This window comes from Terrapene carolina, unplaced genomic scaffold (genome assembly GCF_002925995.2).
Source record: "Terrapene carolina triunguis isolate 2854851 unplaced genomic scaffold, T_m_triunguis-2.0 Scaffold197, whole genome shotgun sequence".
Lineage (NCBI taxonomy): Eukaryota > Metazoa > Chordata > Testudines > Emydidae > Terrapene > Terrapene triunguis.
The window spans coordinates 669,677-696,861 of NW_020664548.1; the positions used below are offsets into that span (position 1 = coordinate 669,677).

The window sequence follows — 27,185 nt, forward strand, 5'->3', positions numbered from 1 at the left end:
GCCGGCCCTGCCTGCCGCCCCAGCCCTGGGCTCTTCCCCCCGCATCCCCCCCGCACCTTCTGCCGCCCCAGCCCTGGGCTCTCCCCCAAAGAAAGAATTGGGTAGACTAAATGGACAGTGCCCCTCTCTATCTGAAGTCTAGCAAGGGAGGTATGTGGATCCCACTAGAATTTAAAATGAAAAGTAAGGGAGGGGAGGCTCTACTAGACTGGGCAGCTTTAGATACAGTACCAGGCACGTAGGAGGATATACACTTCTGAGCCATGGAAGCAGAAATTGACTTTTCTTTTCCAGATTTAGCTAATATTCAGAAAGGGAATCCAGCACCTGCCTTCCAGATTTGAACACCCTCAAAATTCAGGAGTGCTCAAGCTCAATTTGGGCAGCTGTTACTTCATTTCTCCCAAATCAAATATACTGATCCACTGTAACTTGCTGTAGAAAAAGTAGAATAAATGGAGCAAGAAATGCTTCCCAGTGGTTATTAGGACTGGAATTGCTATTTTCAACAGCCATTGCTTTTTTTTTTTTAGTTTTAGTTTTATTTGTTTAAAAGGAAGACAGTGATATTGCATTGGCAAATTCCCCATAGAAACAAAGAATGGAACAAAAGAATAATAAAGGCACCTCAACTTTTCCTCATTTATGTAGGACAGTCTTATAATATGCATCCAGATATCCTCCAATCACACAAGCTGAAAATTGTTCCACTTTACTGCAGTTCTGTAACCATATGGGAACCAATCCTGTCTATGTTCTGTGCACATCCAAAATTCCTGCTGAATGACCCGCCCTGGGAGCGAGTTACCAGTGACCCAGGGCTGGGGCGGCAGGAGGGTGCAGTTGGGGGGGGGGGGGGGGGAGAAGAGCGAGGGCAGGGGGGGGGGGGAGGGCAGCCAAAAATTTTTTTGCTTGGGGCAGCAAAAAACCTAGAGCCGGCCCTGATTAGGCCTCTCCAAAATTAGAGGCTTGCAGATTCATTTTAACGGAGGGCAGCTACCAGTCCCTATTCCAGTGCCAGCCTCACTGTACTTTAGCCCTGCTTCTCCTGGCATTGCCACTAGAGCGGGTCGTCTCTTTTATCCGCTGAAACATTTTTTTCAAAGAAAAATGGCTTTTTGGCAAAATGAACATTTTCATTTTGGTTGCAATTTTCCAGTTCTGACATCCCCCTGGGCCCCGCCCAGCCCAAGTTATTTGGTAAATATCTTTTGGGAAGAGTTTTCAGTTTACTGGTCTATTTTTGATAAAAAAAAAATTGGTATTTGGTTTTTGAAATGAGATTTTTTTTTTTAAACAAAATACAAAATTATTTACCAAAAATGTTTCTCAAAAACATTCCCGCCACGCCCCAGTTAAAAAATCTGGAAAAAGAAATTCTTGGGGTATTTTGAAAAAACAAACTTTTTTCGTCCAAAAAAATGTTTTCCCAAAAATTTCTCTCAAAAAACTGGCATTATTCGAGAAGCTCTAACTGTTCAAAAATCAGGACCTTAACAATCATGACATTTTAAAAAATAATTATAAATCTTGGGTTCTTTTTATTTGGGGTCTTGTTCCCGAGCCTTTTAGGATTACATTTTCAAGCTTTTCTCTGCAACCATGCGGGCTAGACACTGACTTCTTTTCAATGAAAGCTGAGATTCTCACAACTATATGACTCCAGAAGTTGAGGCTTTAAGAAAAAACACCAAGTAACACAAGACTCATGACAAAAATGGCAAGAGATCCCAATACTTATTTTCCCCCTGCTTTCGAGAGTGAAATGAGGAGTTGTTCCATTAGTATCAAGGGAATGGTGCTGCTTTAAAACTGGGATGAGTGCCCAGAGAATAAGACCTTTCACGTTCAGGGGGTCTCACTTTTGGGGGTCAAAGTCTGTTAAGTGAGGCCATCTCTGCGTTAGAGAAATTTGCTCCAATACTGGTGCAAGTTAATATAGACAGGACCAAACTTCACTTCCAAAATTACAATGGGAACAAAAATACCTACAAAACATTCCCCCCCTAATCCCTATAAAAAGATATTGTATTACTCAGGGGTTCTCAAACTGGGGGTCGGGACCCCTCAGGGGGTCGTGAGGTTATTACATGGGGGGGCATGAGCTGTCAGCCTCCACCCCAAAACCCGCTTTGCCTCCAGCATTTATAATGGTGTTGAAATATATAAACAAGTGTTTTTAATTTATAAGAGGGGGTCACACTCAGAGGCTTGCTCTGTGAAAGGGGTCACCAGTACAATAGTTTGAGAACCACTGTTCTACAGGGATTTTCTAAGGGTCTGTCTACACTGCAGTTAAAAACCCACAGCTGGCCCATGTCAGCTGACTCAGACTCGCAGGACTCGGGCTAAGGAACTATTTAATTGTGATGAAGATGTTTGGACTTGGGCTGCAGCTGAAGCTCTGGGATCCTCCTACCTTGCAGCACAAGCCCCAACATGTACACCGCAATTAAACAGCCCCTTAGTCTGTGCCCGCTGGCACGGGCCAGCCATGGTTGTCTCATTGCAGTGTAGACATACCCTCAGACTCCACTTTTTACAACCACGATCCTAGAGTATTTTGGAGCATTACAGTAACTATACCTACGAGCAATAATTCATGTTTTTCACTTGTATTGCGCCTGTAATCTGAGGATCTCAGAATGGTTCACACAGAGTAATTAAGCCTCACAACACACCTCTGAGCTATTATTATACACGTCACACAGAGTCCGGCACAAAGAGGTGAAGCCCAAAGGGTTCAAACCGTCCATAGTTAGGCACCTAAATAAATGGCCTGATTGGAAGGTCTTTAGGGAAGGGAACATCCTTTTGTTCTGTGTCTGTAGAGCAGCTAGCACAATGGGGTGCTGGTCCATGATTGGGGCTCCTAGATGCTACCACACTAGAGATAATAGATAACAACACAGGTGCTGAGCACCCACAACTCCCATTTAAGTCCAAGGGCACTGTGGGCGCTCAGCACCTTTGAAAATCAGGCAGTTTTTGTTTAGGTGCCTAAAGTTAGGCACCCAAGTCTGAACATGTTGGTCTAATACAGTGACTCAATGGGAGAGGCAGGAACAGAGCTCAGGTCTCCTGATTCCTTTTCCTCTACTTCTGCCACCAGGCAATGCTGCTGCTTGCCCTGCCCCTTCTAGAATATTGGGTGATATTTTTAGAAAGGAGAGCAAAGCTGTGTGGAAGGCTTGCTCAGAGTTAATTTCAGTAGCAGCAAGCGAGGGAAGGCCTCATGGGAACAGACAACATTTTCCTGCTTGCATCACTGATCACCCATGTTAGAAGATGTCTTTGGTTTGTTTCACAGCAGCTAACAGACACATGAAAATGTGTTTGTGCTGCATTGGGTTAGCAATACCCATGTCATGTAGCAATATACTAGGTATGAAGTGATATTATCTAATCTGTGTCTTCTAAGGCAATAAAATATACTACCTCCAGTTTTCCTGATTTTTTAAAAATGTTGACAGTGCCACACACAAAAAGACCAAAGTCTGCAGCTGTTCTGGGATCCCTCGTTCTGTGGGCAGGAGACGACCGTGTCCCGGAGAACCCTACTTTTCCATGTCAGCAATTGCTGGGGCTGTCACAGGGACGCTATTGATCAGTAGTGGTAAGAGGGGAGGCCCATGGATGGGAGGGGAGATGGGGTATGCTTGATCCACATACAACAGATGCAGCTGACCGATCTTTCAAGGGCTCTTGTGTTTTTGCGGTGTACCTTGCAAACCTGTGCACTCCAGCAGGAGGTCTGGAGAAGGAGCTAGGAGCAGGCCCCTGAGAGGAAGCAGAGACAGCAAGCCTTGGGCACAGAGCCCGCTGGAGGGGCCAACACAGGGATTTCTGAGCAAGCTGCCTGCTGTTCAGGGAACACTCAGTAATGTGTTGAGGGAAACAGGACTTCGGGGGCGTCTGTCTGTAAATAAACAAGACTACACCAAGAATGTACCTGACTCATAGCATCGATTTCTCCTCCTACTGAAAACAATCCTGTAAAGCCTGGAATACGGACAAACCACACAGGCCAAAGAAGAACAGTCTGCACCCTGCAAACGCGTGCGCTCCTCTAGCCACCAGAGGGCTAGGAGCTTCTGCTTAGCACTGTCACCTGCAGTAGTTAATCCAGACTTGAAAACACCGAACTGAATTGTAATATATATCTGTGTTCTACTTCTCCCTGTCACACATTTAAATCTATTTGATCCAGCCTAATGGACTGATCTACTGGTTTGTGGACACACATCCTGCTTTGGGCAGCACAGCTGACAGCATCTCACAGATCATGACCTGTCACTTCTAGTCAGGCTCACCTCCACCAGGAGCTTCTGGGAATGAATCCAATTACAGGCTAAAGGGTTTTCTTCCCCTTCCATATGGTCTCCATAACACTCCGGCTTTATCTCGTTTTAAACCCTTTCCCGGCAGGTGAGCTCACAAGCCAGGGATAAGCGGCTCAGCTCACCAGCTATGCACAGTTCCTATCTGTCATGGGGAGGGGGACTTCTTTTGGCGGGGGGAGGCAAAGAAGCATGCTACAGTCCCAGATTTGCCCTCTCCCTCCCCGGGAGGAATGCACAAACCTTTCTGCAAAGTAGTATCCAGGTCAGGGTATTATTTATAAACCTGGCCAAATGCACATAGCAAAAATCTGCACCATGGGCCAGGCTTTCAGCACTGGCTTCTGGTTTTTAAGGCCAGAATTTTGCACCCACATATAGTTCCACTCGCATTTATCCACATGGCTTACTGTGGGTGGCAATGTTCCTAGTTAGACATGTCTAGCTGCTAGATGAGCAGTCGGATGCCTTCACTGAGGTTGCCAAAATACATTCTAGTGGAAGACTAGCCTATTGTACCAGATTGATTGGGGGGGGAAGCAGGGGGCTGCAAGCATTAATGGGGTGGAATTTTTATATTTTGAGTTTATTTTGGGATGGGGCAGATTGTGGGGTCAGGGCTTGTATGGGTTGGGGAAGGGTTAGGGTTTCCTGATGAGCTTTTATTTCTTTACATGCGTTGAAAGGATGGATAATGATTTGGGTGCTAGGAAGGGGCTTAAGAGTCCTAGGTTCAATTCCCTGCTCTGCCACAGACAGGGAGTATGACTGTGGGCAAGTCACTTAGCCTCTCTGTGCCTCAGTTCCCCATCTGTAACATGGGGACAAGAGCCCTGCCTTATGGGCCTGTTGGGAGGATAAAAACATGAAAGTTACTATGATAACAGCCATCTAAGTACCTTAGCTGGATACCCCCCTCTGCTGGGAGCAGGGCCAGCGTAGAGTCCTTACAGCAGATCTACAGCAGCTGAAGGGGCCTTACTGTGACCAAGGGCCTGTCTACACTTGAAATGCTACAGCAGCGCAGTTCTCCTGTCGGCATAGATAAGCCACCTCCTGGAGAGGCGCTAGCTAGGTCAACAGAAGCACTGGGGGTTAGGTCAGCTTAACTACGCTGCTCAGGGGGGTGGATTTTTCACACCCCACGTGACGTTTTTAAGCCGACTTAATTTTCTAGTGTAGTCCAGGCCTCTGAGTCAGGCCCCAGCTGTGAAAGGACTGGAGCCAGTCAGTGGGCTGATGCTGCTGGACTACACAGGGAGTTTTTGCCTCGATGCAGCTTGCTCACTTAGAATCTTCCCACCGCATAGGGGACAAATCACTTTTCCTGTTATTTAACACACAAAGACCTCCTTCCTTGTCAGAGAGTCACTGAACCATGCAGCCGGGCCAGTGGTAACATTGTTTCATCATTCCCGACGGCTCCTCTCAGCCATACACCTTTCAAACCCTATTGTGCCACCAAAGCCTTTCCCATTCAGCCTGCGCTAAATCGTTTTCTCTTTGTTAACCTCTGCACACCAGTCGGAGGGAGAGAGGATGTTATAAAGCAGGGAAGGGGGTGGTCGTTGAGGTTCACAAGCTAACCACATCAGGCTCCTGAATGGGTCCAGTGTTCGGAACAAAGGCGGAAAGCGGAGAGACGGCTCGGGAGGAATCCATTACAGAGCAGGCACTGAGACGTGTGACCCTTTCAGATTGGGAGGGGGTGCATTCGGGGCATCGATTAGAACGAGGCAGGGGAGCTGGAATTGCATTTCCCTGCAATGCCCTTGACCTTTGAAGAAACAAGACAATTCTGATCTTGGTAGGGATCATGACTTGAGCTGCTTGTGACTCAGACTCTGGGAAAGTTTGGGCTTTTGCCTGATGAAAACTCAGCTGCAAAAGAACTATGGGGACAGATCCTCAGCTACGTAAACTGGTGCCCACGCCAATGAAGTCAATGGAGCTAGACCGATTTACGCCAGTTGAGGATCTGGCCTGATACAATTTGGGGGGCCAGATGGCATAGGTAACAGGAGAGAGGACTTTTCCTCTCTGAATTCAGTCATCATAGAGGCTGAAAGTTGTTGCCATCTGACGGTAGCTTGTGTGAAACGAGTTGGACTGTCTCAGTTCCATGCATCCCCATCACAAATACTGCCACATCCTTGCTGAATCTCTCTCAGAGAGGACAAAGGAGTGAGTGGGCCAGGGACACCAAAGTCCCCTCTCAACCCTAGAGGAGGCAGGTGGATCAGAATTGTAGGGGAGTTTGAAACGCTGCTATCTAGGTACTTATGTGACCCTCACCACCACTGTATCAGAGCACCACACAATCACAAATGGACATTTATCCTCACAACTGCTATCACCCCCATGGTGAGGCACAGAGACTAAGTGGCTCGCCCATGGTCACACAGGAAGTCTGTGGCAGAGCTGGGAATTGAACACAGGCCTCCTGGATCCCAGTCCAGTGCTTTAATCACTATCTCTCCTCCTGCAGTACCTGGTTCTGCAGACAAAGGAGAACTGGGATTCCCAGGGCTGTCAATCTAGTGATTTAAGTCATTTGGGGTGTAGCCTCTCATCCAAGTCCAACACATTTCACAGCCTTTTAATGAAGCTTTCCCATTTATTATTATTGCTTGTATTATGGTAGCACCTTGAGACCCCAATCATGATCAGGGCCCCTTTGTGCTGAGTACTATACAAACACCTAGGAAGAGAGAGTCCCTGCCCCCAAAGAGAATCCCGAAGTGTGTGTGTGGGGCGGGGAGAGGCTGGAATTGCTAGACATGGCCCAAATTCCCCATTTACCTGTCTGGTAGGATGATGTTCATTAAATCGCGCAGATCTCTCTGAGAGGCGTCATATGAGGTTTCCTGGCCTAACAGATACCAGATTAAAGCTATCACTTTCCATTTTCATTCCTGGTGCATAGAAGGTTCGGGGAATCCAAGTTCACATCCTGGAAAAAAAACAGCCATCCTCCCCCCTGTATCATTTTCCTCCTCCGAGTTGACTTGAGGCCTTTAGGTATCGCTCTGACTGCTGCTGACCTAGTGAGAACTCTAAATCCATGTCAACCGAGGACCAGAGCTTGCTGCACCTAGCTTGATCTTTGCTCTACCTACATGTTAACCTTAGGCTGCAAAGGGAGAAAACTGAACTCATGAAAAGAATGATGATGCTGGAAAGACATCTGCCAGCCTCATCCCTGGAGCCCGAATAGAAGTCAATGGGGCTAATCTGAGTTACATCCGCTGGGTATCTGGTCCTGAGACTTTATCTCTGGGTGCCAGCAAACATGGGGCCTACCAATTCACCAGCATCTGGATGTTCTATGTAAAACTGGGCAAAATTTTCAAAAACACCTCAATGGTTTAGGAGCCTAAATGCTACTGAAAGCCCATGAGATTTGGGTGAATTGGAAAATTCTATTAGCTTTCCTTAGTTTTGTAGCTACAGGCTGGTGCATGGGCATCCACTGGAATTTGATCTCTATACCCGACAACTTTGGTAAAGTTCAAATCCAGATACAGGATCTAGGTATTATTATTTCCCATATTTTGTGCTCAATCCCATCTCTAAAAGGGGTCAGTCTGTACCTCTGGATTCATCCATCCTTCACCTCTATGAAAATTTGGAATTGGACCCAGGTCTGAACGTTGTGGCTGGAGCCCACTTCTACCGAAAATCAAAGAGCTTTTTCTATGGCCTCATATTAGATCAGGTAACATTCATGCCCATGTGCATGTGAGGCTGCAGGCACATTGAGTTACTACCCCAGCCTTTTGCTTCAGGAGACCCGAGTTCAAATCCACATACAGTCTTCTTGACTTTCATCCTCCAAAACTGAATACAAGTCCAGGGACTTCTAGCTAGTCCTTCATGTAAACTGGTCCACGTATGTGACTCTCTTTGGATACAATATGACTTTCTTCCCAAACTCCAGATGAACCTTTCTTAGAAGTCCAAAAATATCTGCCTTAGTTCCTCCTCCTTCCCCAATTATTCTTCATTGTGTGTGTCTACACTTCTAAGGAGAGGACATGGAAGCACGAAAATGTTGTCAGGATGGCTATTTTCATGAAAATATGTCTCGAAAGTGGAAATGCACATTCCCATGAGATTCTCAGCCCACGTTTTCAGAGGTTCCTCAAGACAATCTGCCATCCTAGGCAAAACTTCAGTGTCTGCCCCACTCCTTGTAGGCCTAGGGTGGCAGATTTGGCCCAGCTGCCCCTCCTTCATGACCCGGGTGACTGAAGCAAATCTGAGTGGTTTGTGACCCCATGTACCAGGTCGCAACACCATACACTCAACATTTGGCCCAGTCACCCCTCTGTTATGATGAAGGGGCAGCCAGGCCAAATCAGCCACTCTAGATAACTACTAAAATATCTGCTGCCCTAGGCAGCTCCCTAGATTGCCTATAGCTAGACTGGCCCCTGACTGTTTGCAAACAAAAGTTCAGAGAAACTTATGAACTTTTGGATGCTCATCTGAATGGACCCTGAAGTATGAACCTTCTGAAATTGGCTCATTGTGGGGGAATCCAGCTTTGGTACATTTAGAAACCTCTGCCACTTTCAGGAGGGATATAAAATACCTTCAAGGAAATGCGTCTTTGAGACATGATGGCAAGGGAGCTCTCTGGAACGAAGGGCTGTTTGTGTTTTACCAGCGAGGAGCCGAGGAGAGTCTAGAGAGGAGAAAGGAATCAGGTTGGATCATTTTGTGACTTGGTGCACCACAGCTGCTTCTCACTCATGTATCAAGATGGCATTAGCCCCTTTCCAAGGGGGTAGCCTTCCTATCTGGAACCCTTACCCCAGGGCACCCCTGGCTTCAATGACCTGATTATTCTGGTCTCTGCCAGCCATGTCCTACTTCTCTGTCCTTTCAGTCCAAAGCTGGAGGATCAGAGCATGCCGGCGATAAAGATATCATTCTTCCTACCCCTTGGCCTTCCGTTCCCGCCCTGCAGCTCCCTCTAAAACCTCCCTCTGCCCTGCCCCCCCCCCCCAGCTTTTGGGACGATCTAGTTTCTCCACGGAGACGATGTTGACTTTTTCCATCCACCTCATCTCTGAGGAGGGCGGGTGGGGGGAAGGGACCGAAGCTTACAGTATTAACAGATCAGGGTCATGTACGCCACCATATGTCACAGATTAGCGGGAGAGCTCTGCTAAGAAGCCTTAGGCAGTTCTCCCATTGCAGCAGCATCCAGCATCCAGCTCGGACAAGGAAGGGAGCATATGAGTTTGGGGCTAGTTCTGACCCAGTTCTGACGGATTTCACAGAGCGACGTAACTTCCCCTTGACCCAAATTCAGCACTGAGGAGTCAGGGTGAAACCGTCCTTTCCTTCCCACTTGCTCCCGCAGTTTGAGTGTGGAGCAGCCACACTTTTTCTTGCCACTCTCTCTCACGCCATCTCCAGACCCTCTCCTGTCCAAACAGCTACCTCCTCATTGCGGATCATGCGCCAGCCTCTCCAGCTGCTGCTTGATTGGCTGTCCATTCTCCCTGCCTGGGTACAGTTCTGAATAGCACCCAAGCAGGCATTTACCAGGCAGGTAGGGATGCTACCAGCATTCCAGTCACTGGGGACAGCCTGCACCCAGTTCCAGGGGAGTCAGTCTATAGTCGGTAGGTTTTTAGCAGCTGGTGCAAACAGTATTTTCCTCTTCCCAGCGGGAGTCAGGCCATCAATTCTTGTACAGCCCTGGAGCTTGGAGCCCTGACTTGGCTGATGCCTCTCCAGGCAGTGCTGTAATATAACCATTAAACAATCATAACGCTCCAGTACCGTGTCCGCCCAAGTCTACTAAATGAACCCTTGGTCGGCTGTGGAGCTCCATGGCTTTTCTCTGCCTCAGGGTTGAAATAATATGAGAGCTGGTCCTTGTCACTGTATTTCCACCATCTGCAATACTTTACATGGATGCACTCAGCCAAGTGCGGAACGTATATAATGACCATGCTTGGGACGACAACAGGGTTTGAACCCAAGCCCTTCAGCGCTAAAAGCACAAGCCACTACTGCTAACGGAGCAACTCCTTTAGCTAGCAGCTGTAGTAGACTTGTTCTCCTCTATGGATTAGACACTAAAGTGGGACTCGGACTCACGCCTGCCTAAATCTGGGTGACACATACAATATTTCATCCCCGATGCAAAAATAGAAAATAGCCCAAGAAAGACAAAACACAAATAATTAGGTATTTAGGTTCCTGTGAAATCTGGTGGTGTGTTTTCCCATGCTTAGATAACATGGCGATGAGCACAGACAGACAAACATATATGGACACAGATAGACAGATATGCCAGCTTTCTGCAAAATTAAATGCTGACCCACTGTAGCTGCAGTTTCTGGAATGAGTCAAAGAGGCCAGGAAAGACCCAGCTGGGTTAATTCAACCATCTTATTGCCTTGCCATGGCATACTTGTAGACCAGACAGGTTCTTGCAGGGTAGTCCAGGTCAAGGAGCGGAAGCAGAGCCAGAAAGACCTGAGGACTCGTAATTGGCCAGTATGTTGTTATGAATTTTATAAACCACCTAATGTGGCTATCTGAGCCACGCCAGGAAAAGGGGACAGGCTGGGAGGCCACCACAGTGCTTTTCCCTCCCCCAGTCACCACTTCTTGAACAAATAACAGCAAGTTGTCAAGCTGGTTTTAGAACTGTGGCCAAGGAGCCTTTTTGAACGGCCATACTAGGTCAGCCCAATGGTCCATCTAGCTCAGTATCCTGTTGTCCGACAGTGGCTAATGCCAGGTGCTTCAGAGGGAATGAACAGAACAGGGCAATTTATCGAGTGATCCATCCCCTATTGCCCAGTCCCAGTTTCTGGCTGCCCCCAGTCCTTGCAAAGCTGTGAGACTGATTGGCTTCCCAAGCCTGGGAAGGGGAGCAGAGTGCAGGAATGAAGGGAGGCACCACTGGGAAACCCGGTGACCTTTACTGCACCTCCAGGGAGAAGTGGAGGAGACTATAGACCACAATGGGAGTTTTGCCATTGACTTCCAGCAGGATCAGGCCACTTGGGTGTGTCAGAGACAACAGGAGTCATCTACTGCCTATACCAGTGGTTTTCAACCAACCTGTGGTCTATGGACACCTGGGGATCCACAGACTATGTCTAAGATTTCCAAAGGGGTCCACGTCTCCATTTGAAATGTTTTAGGGGGTCTGCAAATGAAAAAAAGGTTGAAAACCACTGGCCTATCCTGATTTAAATAAAGTGTTCTCTAGGGTTACAGCGCGATGGGACTGGGAGTCAGGACTTCTGGGTTCTATTTCCACAGCTGGGAGGATATGTGACCTACTGGTGACAACAGGTGGGACTGGGCATGGAAGTCAGGATTCCTGCGTTCTATTCCCAGCTGTGATAACAATTCATTGTGATGACTCAATACACCCTGATTTACTCATCTGTAAAATGGAGACAGTGATACTTAACTGACTTCACAATGCTCTCCTGTTCCTGACCTGGGAAGATATGATCCTTCTACCAATGACAAACCAGAAACATTTTCATTAAAATTCAGGTTACAGACTGTTTGGCTCAAGGGGATTAAACATATGAACCAACCCTTTTAATAACACACGTGCAAATGCATGCTTGGGACTTTGACGTGCTGGGGGTTCTGCATCCAAGTCATGCGCATGCTTCTTGGCATGTATCTCTTTGAAGACGTGGTCCTCGGAATCTCCAGGGCAAAATGACATGATAGGGCAGGGCATGGGAAATGGCCTATAGAGTTTTTCACTTCTAAATCACTGGTTTGAATCCAGGCCAGTTTGGAAATGCTTAGAGATTTAGCCATGTAGTTCTGATCCAGATTCAAACTTCTGTAAAATCTGAGAAGGTTCAGAGCTGGAATTCTGGTTCAGATCCATCTGACAGGGATGGTCCCAAGCTACAAAGTTTGGATTTGGAGCTGAACATGCCCAGGGTTCTGGTTCAACAACTCTCCAGTAGGCAATGGAATGAATTACCCTCTGGTAGCTGTTCCTCCAGGGGTCTGTGCGGAATGAGTCGATGGATCTGGCTCCATGATATCCTTTTTAAAAAAATCTCATCCCCAAGGCAGGGCAGGAGGAGGGTGAGGAGACAGGGTTATACATTCAGCCCACCATGCAAAGTGGAAGGAGGAGACGCTTCCCAGTCACTATATCCCTTCAAAGCACTAGGGTTTTCCAAGTGGAGGATCAGATGTTCAGTTACATACTTCAGAAACCTAATTGCAATGAAGACCCCATGCAATCCACCTCCCAGCTAAGCTGCAGCATGGGCTGTGAGAAAGGATTGCATGGAAATGAAAGCCCAGCAGAACCATCTGCATTTGTTCTTGCTAGTTCCATTTGGCAGCCTGGCATCGCAACAGCATTTGGCTTACAAAGTAATTCAGTTGAGACGTCAGCCTAGAAACCCCAGTACTTATTTAGACTATAAACTCTTTGGGGCAGGGACAGTCTTTTTGTTCTGTGTTTGTACAGTGCCTAGCACAACTGATTCCTGGGCATAACTAGGGCTAGTCGATGCTATCACAACACACCCCAATAAATAACAATGATAATAACTTCCTCCTGAAGGGCAGGAGGTAGGCAGGAGCTGGCCCGGGACAGGAGTCGCTGGTCAAGAAGAGTCCTGCAAAAGAAGAAGGCTGGTTGCTTTCCAACATGTGGACATGTTCAGCGCTGATGATGAGACCCAAGTACATTTAATGTTGCAATGGTCCAAGGCACCTATGCAGATGCCATTCCATTGTGACCCAGTTTGGGTGTGGGTTCAGGTTTGCCAAGCGCTGCAGCTATGATTCAAAATTCAAGTGCTGCTGCTTCAGCCGTCCCTTTTATGAGGCCAGAACCTGCAGTGAGAGGACCTGATTCTGCTCAGAATCCAGTTCACTATTACAGCACAACTTGCACTGTTTGAGTATTCAGATATTCATGAAACCCATACATTTCACCAATTTTAGCATGAACAATTATTAATCTGAACACTGGAGGGACGAGAGTCATTGTTTTCTGTCTGAAGTTTCAGACAGCAAGCCAGTCAGGGAGCAGAAAAAATACCATGCGACTTAAGTGACCAACCACACACAGCAAATATCAAATACTGAACAGTCCAAGCAAACAGATTACAAACAACCCAGCAGTCAGAAATTGCTTTTCCAAATTATTTGCTGAATATTGGCAACTAACAAATACAATTGCAGAAGCCGGAATCAGGTAAAAAATAGAACCCAGGAGTCCTGACTCCCCATCCCCTACACTAGCCACTAGACCCCCCCCCCCCCCCCCCGAACAGAACCCATTGTACAGATGGGAAAGTGAGGCACAAAGAGACTAAGTGACTTGGCCACGGACACATGGGGTGTCGGTGGCAGAGCTGGGAATTTAACCTGGGTCTCCCAAGTCTGAAGCCAGTGCACTAACTCCCGAACCATCCTTCCGCTCACATAATTTGACCAGCTCACCTTCTTAGCTACTGGGCAGTCACAAGGGCTACCATTTAGGTCGAATTCAAGTGGGTACAGAAATCCCTCTCCAATACTCCTGTCTCTGCTATTCCGTTCTACCCACCTATCATTCTTTCCTGGTTACCACCTGCCAATTTACCGCTCTGTTCCTGCCTCACCTCACTTCCAAATAAACCAAATTCCTTCAAAGATATTAAACACTTAATGGAAATTAATACGCCTTAAGGCAGGTTTTGGGGCCAACTAGCTGCTTAGAGGGCGCTTAAACCATCAACCCCTCTCAATCCCGTTGTCCTTGTCATACAAACTTAGCCTAGACCCTAATCCTCCCCTCCCACCCTCACTCCCTCCTCCACTCCAGCAGAAGTGGGCGAAGGATATAAAAACCCCCATGGGATCCTGGCGCTGCCAGCCCTGGGATGTAGATGAGGGACACCACACCAGCTCTGCATTCTCTTAAGGATTTCTGTTGGGGGTGGGGGGATTTTTTTTTATTGAGGTTGACAATAAAATTAAATTGGTTCTGAAAAAAGACAGAAACAATTAAATAATAAAGAGCAGCTGCTAAAATAACAGAAGGATGAACGGGACAGAAGGTATCAATTTCTATGTGCCGCTCTCCAATAAAACAGGGCTGGTGCGGAGCCCCTTTGAGTACCCACAGTATTACCTAGCCGAACCCTGGAAGTACCGCATCGTGTGCTGCTACATCTTCTTTCTCATCTTCACCGGGCTCCCCATCAATCTCCTCACCCTCCTTGTCACTTTCAAGCACAAGAAGCTGCGGCAGCCACTCAACTACATCCTGGTCAACCTGGCAGTGGCTGATCTCTTCATGGCTTGCTTTGGCTTCACTGTCACCTTCTACACGGCCTGGAACGGCTACTTTATCTTCGGGCCCATAGGCTGTGCCGTGGAGGGCTTCTTTGCCACACTGGGAGGTAAGAGCTCAGCGGGGGGGGGGGGGGGGCGGGGGGGGGCAGGGAAGGGGGAATCAGGCATGCGCTTGCCTGGCTGGAGGAAGGAAGTTCTAGTTTGCCCTGGGTTTATTTCCAGTTGGAAGCATGCCGTCCAGGCAGATGGCTTGCATTCAGTCTGTTTCTCCCCATTGAAACATGCTTGGCTGCACCAGTGGGCTAGACACTGCATGTTTCAGCACGGGCTAGACATGCAAGTAATTACCCAGGGTTCCGGGCAGGTTTGTACAGCCCCGTGCTGCCACGGCTTCACTGCTCTGGCACCTGAGCTAGCTATGACAGCCCCTAACTGCAGTGTAGACATGCCCTATGTGGCCTCAGTACATTATGCCACTCCCGGAAGGGTGATGTAGCATTGTAATGCAAAGGTACCGCATCAGTATGGCACAGTGACTTGAGAACCAGCCCAATGACAAGCTACGAGCTGTGCCCAAAATAGATTGGGGACTTTTAAAAATTGTCCCGGAAGCCCGTGACGACAGCATCCACGTCAGGAGTTTCAGAAAGGCGGCAATGAAAAGAAATCAGCCCAAGCTGCAAAGTTCAGCTAAGGATCTGGGACCCAAAGTTCAGGGGTGTTTGAATTGGGAAGGGCTGGGTTTGAGCCCATCGCTAGGGTCCACACAAAGTCAAGCACCTCTTCAGATTAATCTGGAAACTGCCATGGTCTTGGCAAGATCCTCCACCGTTTAGAATAAGCCCTGCTGAATATTGTGCGGAAGTCCCTCCCAGCAGGTCAGTCATTGGCAGCCTGACTGAAAATGACTCTTCCTTCCACAGTCTGACCTGGAGTTATCTGGTTTAGGTAGCTAACACCTGCATTTGAGCATCTGCAGTGCTGCTGGGAGCACTCATGTACAGAACTGAGCACCTGAATGCAGATGCCCAGGTTTGAATACTGCCCCCTAATATGAAGGCTTTTACCTCCTGGGCTATGCCAGTCATGTCAAACCCGGCCAGACATTAGTACCACATCGGCGTCCAAGTCAGCGATCTGCGTCAAATGGGTGGGTAGGTGGGTCTTTATCCCCTGGCAGGCAGCATCACAACCAACGTTAATTGGGCCCCCTTGTCCGTAGCCTCAGCAGAAGGGTCAAGGACTAAAAAGGTCCAAGAGACTGAAATTCCCTTAGGGTGGTTCTTTTAGAATGGGGAACAGCGCCTGGGAAACTTACCCCACGTTGTTCCAGTTCCGTGGAGAAATGGAAGACATCGATAACCAGGGCTGTCATGGGGAATACAAAAAACGTTTGGTGCAACAGTAAGACTCCAGGAGCATATAAAATTGTCCCAGGTTCCCAGTGGAAGATGCTATCACTGTTACATAAAACCAATGGTCCAAAACAATGCATCTTACAGCAGGATGCTGCAGTTTGGAGCAAGGGCAGGCTTTTTATACAAGAGAAGGGGCAGGTCAGTATTTGGGAGGAGAAGGAAGATCCAGTCAGTATCAGCGAAGGACAGAATGATCCCATCTGTATTTGGGAAGGGAAAATGAGTCTCCTCTGGGCTAGAGAAGAGGAGTTTGGTGCTTATGAAAGAGGAGGAAAGGTTTAAATCTGGGAGCAGAGTGAGGGTTAATTGTGTATCAGGGAGCTGAAGGAAGATGTGGTTGCTCTCAAGAAGAGGAAAAATGACATGGTCAGTCTCAAGGAGTGGAACCAGGGTTCAGTCTATATTTTTGAGCAGAGCTGCGCAAGTAGTGCAGAAATTTTCCAATGACTATCCGGCGGCGTTTTCAAACCCAGCTGATCTGACCATGTTCGTGGCTTTTTGATCTTTCACTCCTGCAGGCAGGGTTGCGATCGAATCTCAGTGGCACAACTGCTTGCAAAAAAAAAGTCCATTTCCAAGCAGCATGAATTAATTTTACATCTCTGCGCTCATCCGACCAGCAAAGAGAGATGATACCTGGTGACTTATCCGGCCAGCCGAACACAGCTCAGAGAGCAAATTCTTGAAGGGAACAGTTTGCAATCAATGCCAGGAGTTTAAAAAAAAAAAAAAAAAAAGGTAAAAATTTCACTGGGTAATTTTCACTCCTGAATACATTTGAGGCAATGGGGATATTCCTGCCACCAGGAAAAGAGGCTCAACGAATCCGGTCTATGCCAGGGATTGGAAATGGGGCCGGGTCTATATTAGGGAGCAGAAGAAGGACCACTTAGTGTCATCACTAATTCCTTCAGTGAAAAGGCCCCATCTCTGTGCCTGACAACAGCTTCTAACCTTTCACGCTTTTTCAGGCCCTCCGTCTAATCCAGGCTTTCCATTTCTACCCAGCGAGAACAAGGAGGGTCCCAACTGTGGGGGGAAAGGAAGAAGAAAGTTTATACTAAAGGGAAGCAGCAAGAGTTACCGTTCTTCATGAAAGCTGAGCAGAGGGTGTAGCTATCAGCGGATGAGCACATGCTGGGGGCATTAACAGGCTTATGGCACAGGCTAAAGGCTCATAATCCCCTAAGGTTTGATTATCCTTTGATAAATAAACACACCAGCACCTGCCCGGGCTCATTCTCCTGCAGCGGGGACACATACCAAATACCCATTTAGACTCTTAGAGCCATCAGGACAGGTTCGGACATGGTGCAAGCGAGGGTTCACGCCTTGAGCCGCGCTTCCTTACACCAGGTCGAGACTTGACTCATTGACTTTAGGGGATGACAAATGACCAGGGCCCTAAACAAGACATTTAGAGACTCATATTGGCCCTTGGGCGCTTTATATGGCCATTTTGGGGGCAGACTCTTAGGCACTGTAAAGGCAGACTCTGCTCAAGCCACGGTGAGATGGGGAGGCTGCAGGGTACCGGTTCCAACTCAGCCCCGTGACCCAATTCAGTCCCGTGATCCAACTCCTGGTCCTGTACTGTACCCACCAGACCATGCTTCCCCTCGGTTCAGATAAGAGCAGGTTTAGACAAGTTCTTGTCCCCCAAGTCCTTTAACAGCTCACTCATGTTAGATTGCTCTGTCTGTCTCTTTCTCCCCCAGGTCAGGTTGCCCTGTGGTCGCTTGTCGTCCTGGCCATAGAGCGTTATATCGTGGTGTGTAAGCCCATGGGCAACTTCCGCTTCTCTGCCACCCATGCCTTGATGGGCATCAGTTTTACCTGGGCAATGGCCTTTTCCTGCGCTGCTCCACCCCTATTTGGCTGGTCCAGGTGAGTAATACGAAACACAGACAGTATTGACACCATCCGGACAAAGACCGCTGTCTAAATACTCGACTCCCAAATACCCAGGTGCCCCCCTATGTATGAGCCCTTGAAGCACAGAAGCAATTATAACGAGGAATCCTTGTGGCACCTTAGAGACTAACAAATGTATTTGGGCATAAGCTTTTGTGGGCTAGAGCCCACTTCATTAGATGCATGAAGTGAAAAATACAGGAGCAGGTATAAATACATGAAAGGATGGGGGTTGCTTTACCAAGTGTGAGGTCAGTCTAACAAGATAAATCAATTAACAGCAGGATACCAAGGGAGGAAAAGCAATTATGGATCTGAACCTGATCTGTGTACCTTGGGTTTATACTGGGATAATGCCACTGTCTTAAATGGACTTACTCCTGATTTACGCCAGTGCTAATGAGAGCAGAATCAGACTCTGAGCTTCGGGATCCTTCCTGAAAATGTAACCTCCCGCATCTGGGCATTGCAAGCTTCCTCACACAGCTCTGCCAAAGCACCTCTATCCTACCTTACAGGCCCCTCTGCTATTCCTGTCTAGACGCCCCACACACAGCGCTGCTAATGCATCACCTCAGTCCTGACCTTCAGCATCTCCTGATAGTCCAGGTTTCACCCCAGCTCTGTCAATGCATTTCATTCTGGCCCAACATCACCGCCTGCTATTCCAGTTCTGAGTCCCACACAGAGTTCTGCTGGGACACCACAATCCTGACCTGCAACCCCTTCCCCTGCTGTTCCTGTCCCAAAAGCTCTGTGCATCAGCCCAACCATAGGAAGTGAGAACTAACCGTGGCAAGGGCAAATACAGGACCTACATGCTCTTTGCTCGCTACCGCAGAGGGGAAGGGACAAAGCTGCCCAGGCCACTAAGCAAAGAGAGACGAGACTCTCTGTACTTGCTTGTGAGCTCGGAGGAAGCACGGTCTGCTCGTAATGCAATTGTCTAATGCCATAGGCCACCAGCTGTGCTCCGTCGAACAGCTGTGTTCTCCTCTGGGGAGCCAGCCGTGCACATGGTTGTCCCCATTCCAGCAGTCATTGCAGACTAACCTAGCTAGAGCAGAATTCGGCGTGAAGAAGAGTTAGGGGCTCAATCCCGCAACGGCAGCTCCCAGTGCTAATCCTTACATATGACAGTAAATCCCAGTTAAACCAATGAATTAAGATTAAGAGGACACGTGGCGTGGACCCTATCGTTTCAAGTTGAGCCCGAATATCATGTTGGCCAGGAGCTGGGCGGTCAGGACTGAAGCACAGTATGGGATGCCTCTGTTGTATAGGCTCTGTGGATAGACACAGGACTTGAGCATTAAGAAGGGCTGTCAATCTGGCGCCTTGCACATTAATTCACTTGTCGTTTCCCCTCTAGCACAGGTAAAGGCACTGCCCTCGCCACAGCCCTCCTGCTGCACAAATTTGGGACCTGATCCTGAAAAAGACTTACATTTACTCCTGGCAGCAAACCCATTGAAGTCAATTTACTTACGTGACTCTGCAGGGATCAGGACATTAGCTATTAAAGTAACAAAGCTGCTTTTGAGTCATAGAAACCCCAAATCTGATAAACTAAGAAATAGCAGAGGGGTTTTTAGTTTGGGACACGTTCACCCCCCTCCCCCCCGCAAATCTCTCTCTTTACAGAAAAGCAGTAAAGAACTGACTAGGGATGAAACCAATAGGATGCTGCAGAAATGTAACAGGGGTCCAGTTAGCTTCGCCCACAACCCAAACTCGACCCACAATCGATATTACTCTGAAGTCCTATGGGAGTTCATAAAGGACGAGATCCATCCTATAGGTCTAATTAAAACCAAAATCCTTCCAGGGAAAGAATCCTCTTTTGAATTCTATAGGATGCTCTGAAAAGCCTATGGAAAGAATCTTATTCTACAGGCAAAAATTTAAGCAGGCGCTAACGATAGGTCCATCAATGGCTATTAGCCAAGATGGTCAGGGACACAATCCCTCAGCAGCAGGGAATCCAGGACACCTCAGAGTTCACACCTGCATTGAGCCATAGTAGGTTCCCCATCATCTCTGCTCCTCAGGAGAAAGAGCAGGTGGCACCTGGCAGCCAAATGCTCAGCCGTGTAGGGACAGGAATAAACAGCCTGCTCCCCATGGGAGGGAGCGTCTGTCACAACCAATTGATGTCTACATGTCCAAGTGCAATGTGTCAGTGCAGAGCAAACGGCAAACACGCCGCCTTCTCCTGAATCAATCACTGCCCCTGCGTGATCCTCTCCCGGGCTGCCTGGCACTGGGGCACGGCGCTTCGCTGCAGCTCCCATCACTCAGGGCAGGAGTGCAGCAGGCTCAGCAGAGCCCCATGTGGAAGCATGCACCTCTGCCTCACACCGATAGGCCAGCGGGGGTGCCTTGGCAGAGCTGGGCGTGGGGAGCTCAGGATTGGCATAGCAGAGGGTGGGGGCTGCAGGTCAGGATTGAGGGGCATGGGCCGAGAAATTTGGAAGGAGCACACGCAATGCCTGGCCACAGCGCCATTGGCTTTGGCTGGTGCTGTCATTCTCAGAGGCTCAGGGAGCTGCTAATGCAGCCCCGCGGCTGCTCACTGCCTGCCCAGCGCCCCATTGTGGCGAGGTTTGCCTCTGTGACTGCTCTGCCTCTACTTCCCCTTCATCCAAGCCCCTCTAAGAACTCAAATCAGGCTCCAGTGAACCTTTGAATTCACTCTTCCCCGGTTCTGCTCAGGCTGGCAATGGAGTTTGTCCAAAACCAGAACTCAAAAGTCCAAACGCACACAAAGTTCCCCACCTTCCCTTCTTCAACGCCCACTCACAGGCTTGACCTGGCTCGGGCTCTGTAGAGCCAGGCGTGCTCTCTGCATGGCTTCTTCCACCAGCTCCAGCACCACACAACCGCCTGTGTTCTGGGCTTCCCCGGGTTACTGCCAGGCTTCCTCCTGCCTCTGGCAGTCTCAGCTACGCTCTCAAACACACCCTGCCTGCAGGTGCCTGCTGTCTTTTAGTCTGGAATTACCTGGTTGCTCTCCTGTGGGGCTCATCTTGTAATCAAGGGCTGGCTTAGCCGCAGGCTCTCCAGCCCCTGGGCAAGACATCTTGCTGCAGACCCAGAGACTCTAGGTCACCTCACCAGTTTCAACCCAGCCCCATCCGAAGGCCACACATGGGGGGGCCCTGTGAAATGCGCGACCTAACCCTTCTGCTTTGCTTGCTCTCTCATTCGGCAGATACATTCCCGAGGGCATGCAGTGCTCTTGTGGCCCAGATTACTACACCCTCAACCCCGACTACCACAACGAATCCTACGTTGTCTACATGTTCATGGTCCACTTCATCATCCCGGTGGTGGTCATCTTCTTCTCCTACGGGCGGCTCATATGCAAAGTCCGAGAGGTAGAGTATGCGTTGAGCTGCTCAGGGTTTGATGAAGAGAGGCAACGAGCATGGGGGGAGGGGTAGAAGGTGTTGGTCCTCAGCTGGAGAACAGGCTCCTTGAAGCACCCGCAGCACCATCTGATGGGCAATACCAGCCCGCATGTGTTTGGCCAGGTCAGACTAGACAATCACAGTGGTCCCTTCTTGCCTTGGAATCTATGAATCGCCCCCGGTGTTATCTCTGTTCACTCCCCCATCTCCTCTGGAGACAGGCCCAGGCTTAGCAAAGAGGCAAGAGATGTAAAACATCACACCCATAATTTATCAGCGGGCAGTGAGGGGGCTCAGGGCCTCACAGGGGGATCGAAAGCAGGGATGATTCTCTGCAAGCACAAAGCAGGGGCAGGTGTGTGCCTGTTTCAGCCTCTCCTTTCTCCAGGTAAGAGAGTTTATCGGCTGCACTTTATGACTGGGTGTGTGCTGCCTTGGGTGTGAGCCGTTCCATGTGTAAATCTAGTCTGTGCTCCAGATCTAGTCCAGGTTCTGAGCAGTGGAGCGGGTCCCTGCCCCTGGATCTCATCCATGTTCTGTGCAGTGGTTTTGATCCCTTCTGGGCATAATGCAATATGAACTGAAACATCTTCGGCCCAGGGGTCAGCTTTCCCAGCAAAGGGGTTCAGACCTACTCCCTGTTCCCTGACTCCAGCCATGTCAGATAGCTAGTTCTCTCTAGTTTGCCAGGTGGGAGACAGCTCAGCACTGCAATGCGCTTCTTGGCTCACTGCCCTCTCCTACTCCCGCAGGCAGCCGCACAGCAGCAGGAGTCGGCGAGCACCCAGAAGGCGGAAAGGGAGGTGACCCGCATGGTGATCCTAATGGTTCTGGGCTTTCTCATGGCCTGGACGCCCTATGCCTTGGTGGCGTTCTGGATCTTCACCAACAAGGGGGCGGACTTCTCCGCTACTCTCATGTCAGTGCCTGCCTTCTTCTCCAAGAGCTCCTCTCTCTACAACCCCGTCATCTATGTCCTCATGAACAAACAGGTGAGACTCCCGGGGCCAGAGCCTCCCTGCCAAAGCTGTTCCTGTCCTAGGCCTCCCCCAGAACTCTCAGGGCGCACCCTGAACCTGGCCTATAGCACCCCTGCTCTTGCAGTTCTGCGTCCCCAGCCAATGCACCTCAGTCCTGACCTGCAGCTTCCCCCCTGCTATTCCATCCCTGGTCTCCCTCTACTCAGCTTTCCAAATGCACCTTGATCCTGACCTGCAGCACCCCTGCTACTCCACTCCCTGGGACACCCCCAGCTCTGCCAACACACCTCAATCCCAACCTACAGCCCCTCTATTATCCCAGTCCTGTGTTGGTGCTGCCAATGCACCTTGATCCTGACCTGCAGTCTTCTTGCTACTCCAGTCGTGAGCTTCACCACAGCTGAGCAGATGCATCTTCCTCCTGCCTAATAGCACCCCCCCCTGCTATTCCAGTCCCAGAACAAATTCCAGTTGAATCTGGTACCTGTCGCTTTCTGCCTTAATTTGTTTAGCGCTGTCTGTGCAGTTGGAACAGCTGCCACGTTTCGCCACAGGGGTGGTAGCATCTCTGTAGTGGGTGAGGTGTTATATGTAACCCAGCAAAGTGCTCTTTGTCTGGTGATCAGAGGGATGGCTCCACTGGCCATCGTGGATGTATGTGCTGTGCAAAGGTGCCACTGCTTTCTCTCTCCCTTCAGTTCCGTAACTGCATGATCACCACAATCTGCTGCGGCAAGAACCCCTTTGGGGATGATGATGTCTCCTCGACTGTATCCCAGAGCAAGACTGAGGTATCCTCCGTCTCCTCCAGTCAAGTGTCACCAGCATAGACCATGGACAGTTTGAACTTGGGGGACCTGCCACGCTCTGGGATCAAGAAGTAGAAAGTGATGCACCCACGTACCCTCTGGTCCACGAACTTGTCTCATGAGATTACTCCCTTGTACTCCGTCATCACATATCACACCTGCTCAGGTGTGCACAGGAGAGTCCTCCCCTGTGAAAATAGCGATGTCGATACTGAATGTGGCCCCTCCCTGCAAATAGCTGTGCACATACGGAACCCACTTATGCAAAGGCTCACTTGTGCATATGCAAACCACTTGTGCAAACAGCCACCCGTGCAAATATCAACTAATGAATTCTGAGCCCTCTCACGCAAACCCTTGCACGCCCTGCTGCACACACTCACGCAAAGCCAGTACCAACTTGTGCAGACCTTTGTGCTCACTTGTTCATGACCTCCCGCCCCCTTGTGCACATAGATTTAAGGAAATAAAGCGTGATTTAGGTTGGCAGGGGCTGAAGAGTTTTGGTGAGAGAGTGGCCCCAGAAGCTAACCCCTTGAGCTGTGCTGCCCATGGGTCACACTCTGTGATGCAGCTTGTGTCACCTGGAGTGAAATAGCCCTAGTGGGAACATACAACAACGGAGGGGAAGTTGTCCAGCACCCTGGTGCTTGATGGGTGTTTTTAGAACTAGAACAAGTCGGCGGCATCATTTCTTAGCTCTGCTTCAGTCCTCAATGGCTGCTGCTGTGGCTCCATTTCTAAAACAACACCCCTTTGGGTTGTGCATCACTATACCCATTGCAGAGATGGCAAGATGGAGAGGTGAAGTGATGTGACCAAGGCCACAGAAGGGGTCAGTGGCAGAGCTGGAATTAGCCGTCAGGAGTTCCTGGCTCCCATTCTCATTCTCAGTCCACTAGAGCGGACCGTGATAATTCAGGATCAATGCTAGTGGGAGCAGCTGTGGGTACCACGCTCTCCTACAGTTGTGCCAGCTGTATAACTTGCTAGCAGAGAGGTGATAGCTCTCAATGGTCAGAGAATTGCAGGAGTTTTCGGTGTATTTACCATCAGGCACCACTGCAAATGATTCCGTGCAAGAGGGAAAGTCCAGCTCAGCAATAATGCAGATCCTAGAAGACAACCCAGTAGGAAGAGCATGGGGAGCGCAAACTCTGGTTTAGCTTTAAACCCCTGCCTAAAGCGCTTGCGCACTGGGTGTATGTAGCACATACCAACATTGCGTGTGTATACAAAAGTCTACGAATACATGCATGCACAAGTATAAGCACTTGCATGCATGCGGGTCTGAAAGCGTGTGTGTGAGTGGATTCAGGACGGGAAGACATCCATCCATCCCTTGCATTCTCCCCAGAGCTCATGGTTACTGGCATTATGCTCTCTCCTTGGTCGGAAGCTGCAATGGAACACAACAGCAGGTTTCTGTGGTCTGTAATTCCCTCTCTGTTCCTTACTATCTTCCCCATCCTCTCACTCACAGAGGGGCCGGGAGGGAAGCCACCTTGTTTCTTTGCCTGGCTGCACCCCAGGCTGTTGCAGGAGGACTGGAGAGGTTGCATGCAGGGCAGCACGCCTCCCTCTGCACCATTTCCAAGCAGAGCAGAGCTGATGCAATGCAATGGGATTAAGCCAGATCCAGACTCAAGTAGAGCAGGGTTTTTCCCAGTGCCTCAAGCTAAAGTACTGGGAAACCCTTGCCCAGCTGTAGATTTAATCCACGTTACGCTCTCCACAAGCTTGAAGACATGGGGGGACAAATCCCAGTCCCATTCAGATCAGTGGGGATTTTGCTGTTCACTGGCATCAGGGTTTAGTTTAGAGATCAGCATTTTCAGTTGTGTTACAATGAGTCAGTGAACAGCATTTGGTGACCACTGCCTTTAACTTCACACCCGGCTTAGCTACCTCTCATGGCTATTTAAAGGCATCCCATTCTAACAAGCCATTCTGACCACCAAATCCCATTAGAAGCTCTAACTACTTGCGCATCCCCCAGCTGGATCCATTCCAGGCGGGCACAGAAATCCAGCCCAGGTTCTCCTATTTACTCCAAATAAATTAAGCAGCTCAAAGGGAGATCTCTACCTGCAAAGACATCTCCTAGGCTTCCATTGCATTAACACCAGGACAGTCCTGGGGAAAGCCCAGACTGGATTCCCCCCCGCCCCTCACCTGGAATGGACTCCACGTTTGTGTGGCATTTACTCTAGCTCATGGGAGTGTTTCGGAGGCATCGTTCCATAACGCTGCAGAACATAGAGCATCAAAATCCATGGCGGGAGCGGTCTCTGCGACCCCTTGCCAGCACAAGCGAAAGTCGGAGCTGTGCATCCTTGGCAGACGCATGGCCTGTGAAAATCGATATACATAGTCTTTATAAATCAATATAACAAATGGAGCTGTGAGGGGGGCTTTGCTGCTCCCAGCTCTCCTGGAGACGACACTGGAGATATATTTTTTTGTCTTGGCACCTGTAAATATTTGCTCATGTACTTGGAAATTGTTACATTTCTCGACCCTATCGTCCCCCTCCAAGGAGAGGAGCACTCTTTCACTCGCGCGGCCCGGCTCTAGAGGGCGCGATGGCTCCTGCAGTGCTTTCCTGTACATATTTTATACATAAACCAATGTATCGGCGTGAGGACTTTGTAAAGTTGAACCGTAGGGATTAAAAACAAACCCAAAATAAACACCAGCAGCACAAAGAAGGGAGGTGCGTCTGTCTGATTCCTCGGCCAGGGGCTTCTGCGTCATGGAAAGGGAAATCCGGGGTCACATTTATTCCCCTCTCCCCTCTATGGTGGGAGGTAGCCAGACCTTCCTGAGGATTCAGCGACTGCCCTTCCCCAAGCTTTACTTCATATACTCACTGTGGACGCGTGCACACACAAGGCACCTCTGGGAAGTGCTGCTCCTGAGCGCCTCCCACTGGACGATGCTTGCAGCAGCATCTATGGGTTCCAGAGGGAGCCACGCTTGGAACTCAGCCAAAGGGGCCAGCTGGCAAGCCATTTGGTATCTCCTAATGAGTCTAGTGTGACAGCTGCCATCTTGGTCGACACACCGGGGATCTCCAGGGCTAAAAGCGTGCACTACAGAGCCAGACTAGCATATTGAGAGCTTTAGCATCCTCTGTGTATCAAGCACAAAGGGTGACATGTAGCATACACTGACCGGGGGGTTACATATGCTCATGTCACCCTCTATAGGCCAGCCGGCACAGAAGATAAAAGACCAATTATTGCTACCAGCTGGGCAATATTTCCAATAGCTTAAGCAGCAAAGGCCTGAGTGATTTGGTGTGGGGAAACTGAAGGGATTCTAGTTCCCGTTCCTTCCAGGTGTATAACTGGCTGTTGTGTCTGTGATATTTAACATGTGGACCATGCCTGTCTTACAAAACACTCGGATCCCCAAAGCATGAGGGGCCAAACCTCTGTTTTCAGTTACACCAATAGTTGAATTTGGCCCTGGAGACCTGTTGTTCTCCATTTGTTATAATTATCCTAATACAAATGTTTCAATGAACAGCTCGCTATTACCAAAAGAGACTCGGCACACAGCACAGGAACCCAGGAACTGCCACACTGGATCAGACCATGGGTTCATGTGGTCCATTACTCTGTTCAGTGGGGACTAGTACCAGCAACTCCAGGGAATGGTGCTTCATTGGCACAGAAGAGCAGTCCCTTCCCATCTGCCCTTTATCTGCAGTCATATTTCAGCGGTAGCTAAATGACCCCCACACACTCCCAATGACCTACTAAAAGCTTTGCCATCTGTGCATGCACTTATGAAACTTTGATGCCTTTCATTTTCTGCATCCTATGCCTTTAAATTTCTAAGAGCTTTCTCTGCAGGCTGAGCTCAGCAGCTGCCATTTTTGTTCAGAGTTGCTGCAGCATGTTATGAAACAAGACACACTGTGCTCTCTCCTGGAGACTTTACAACATTTGTTTCTTTTTTCTTGTTTCCCCTACAACAGGCTACAGGC

The 27,185-nt window shown here is 49.1% G+C and overlaps 1 protein-coding gene across 1 annotated transcript; it reads left to right on the forward strand.

Moving 5' to 3' along the window:
• The first annotated feature begins 14,400 nt into the window (after positions 1-14,400).
• LOC112106118 (blue-sensitive opsin) lies at positions 14,401-23,209 on the forward strand. Its single transcript, XM_024199187.2, has 5 exons — positions 14,401-14,761; positions 17,791-17,959; positions 21,201-21,366; positions 22,152-22,391; positions 23,078-23,209. The coding sequence occupies exons 1-5, from the start codon at positions 14,401-14,403 to the stop codon at positions 23,207-23,209; spliced, it is 1,068 nt and encodes a 355-aa protein (XP_024054955.1).
• Positions 23,210-27,185: the final 3,976 nt, after the last annotated feature.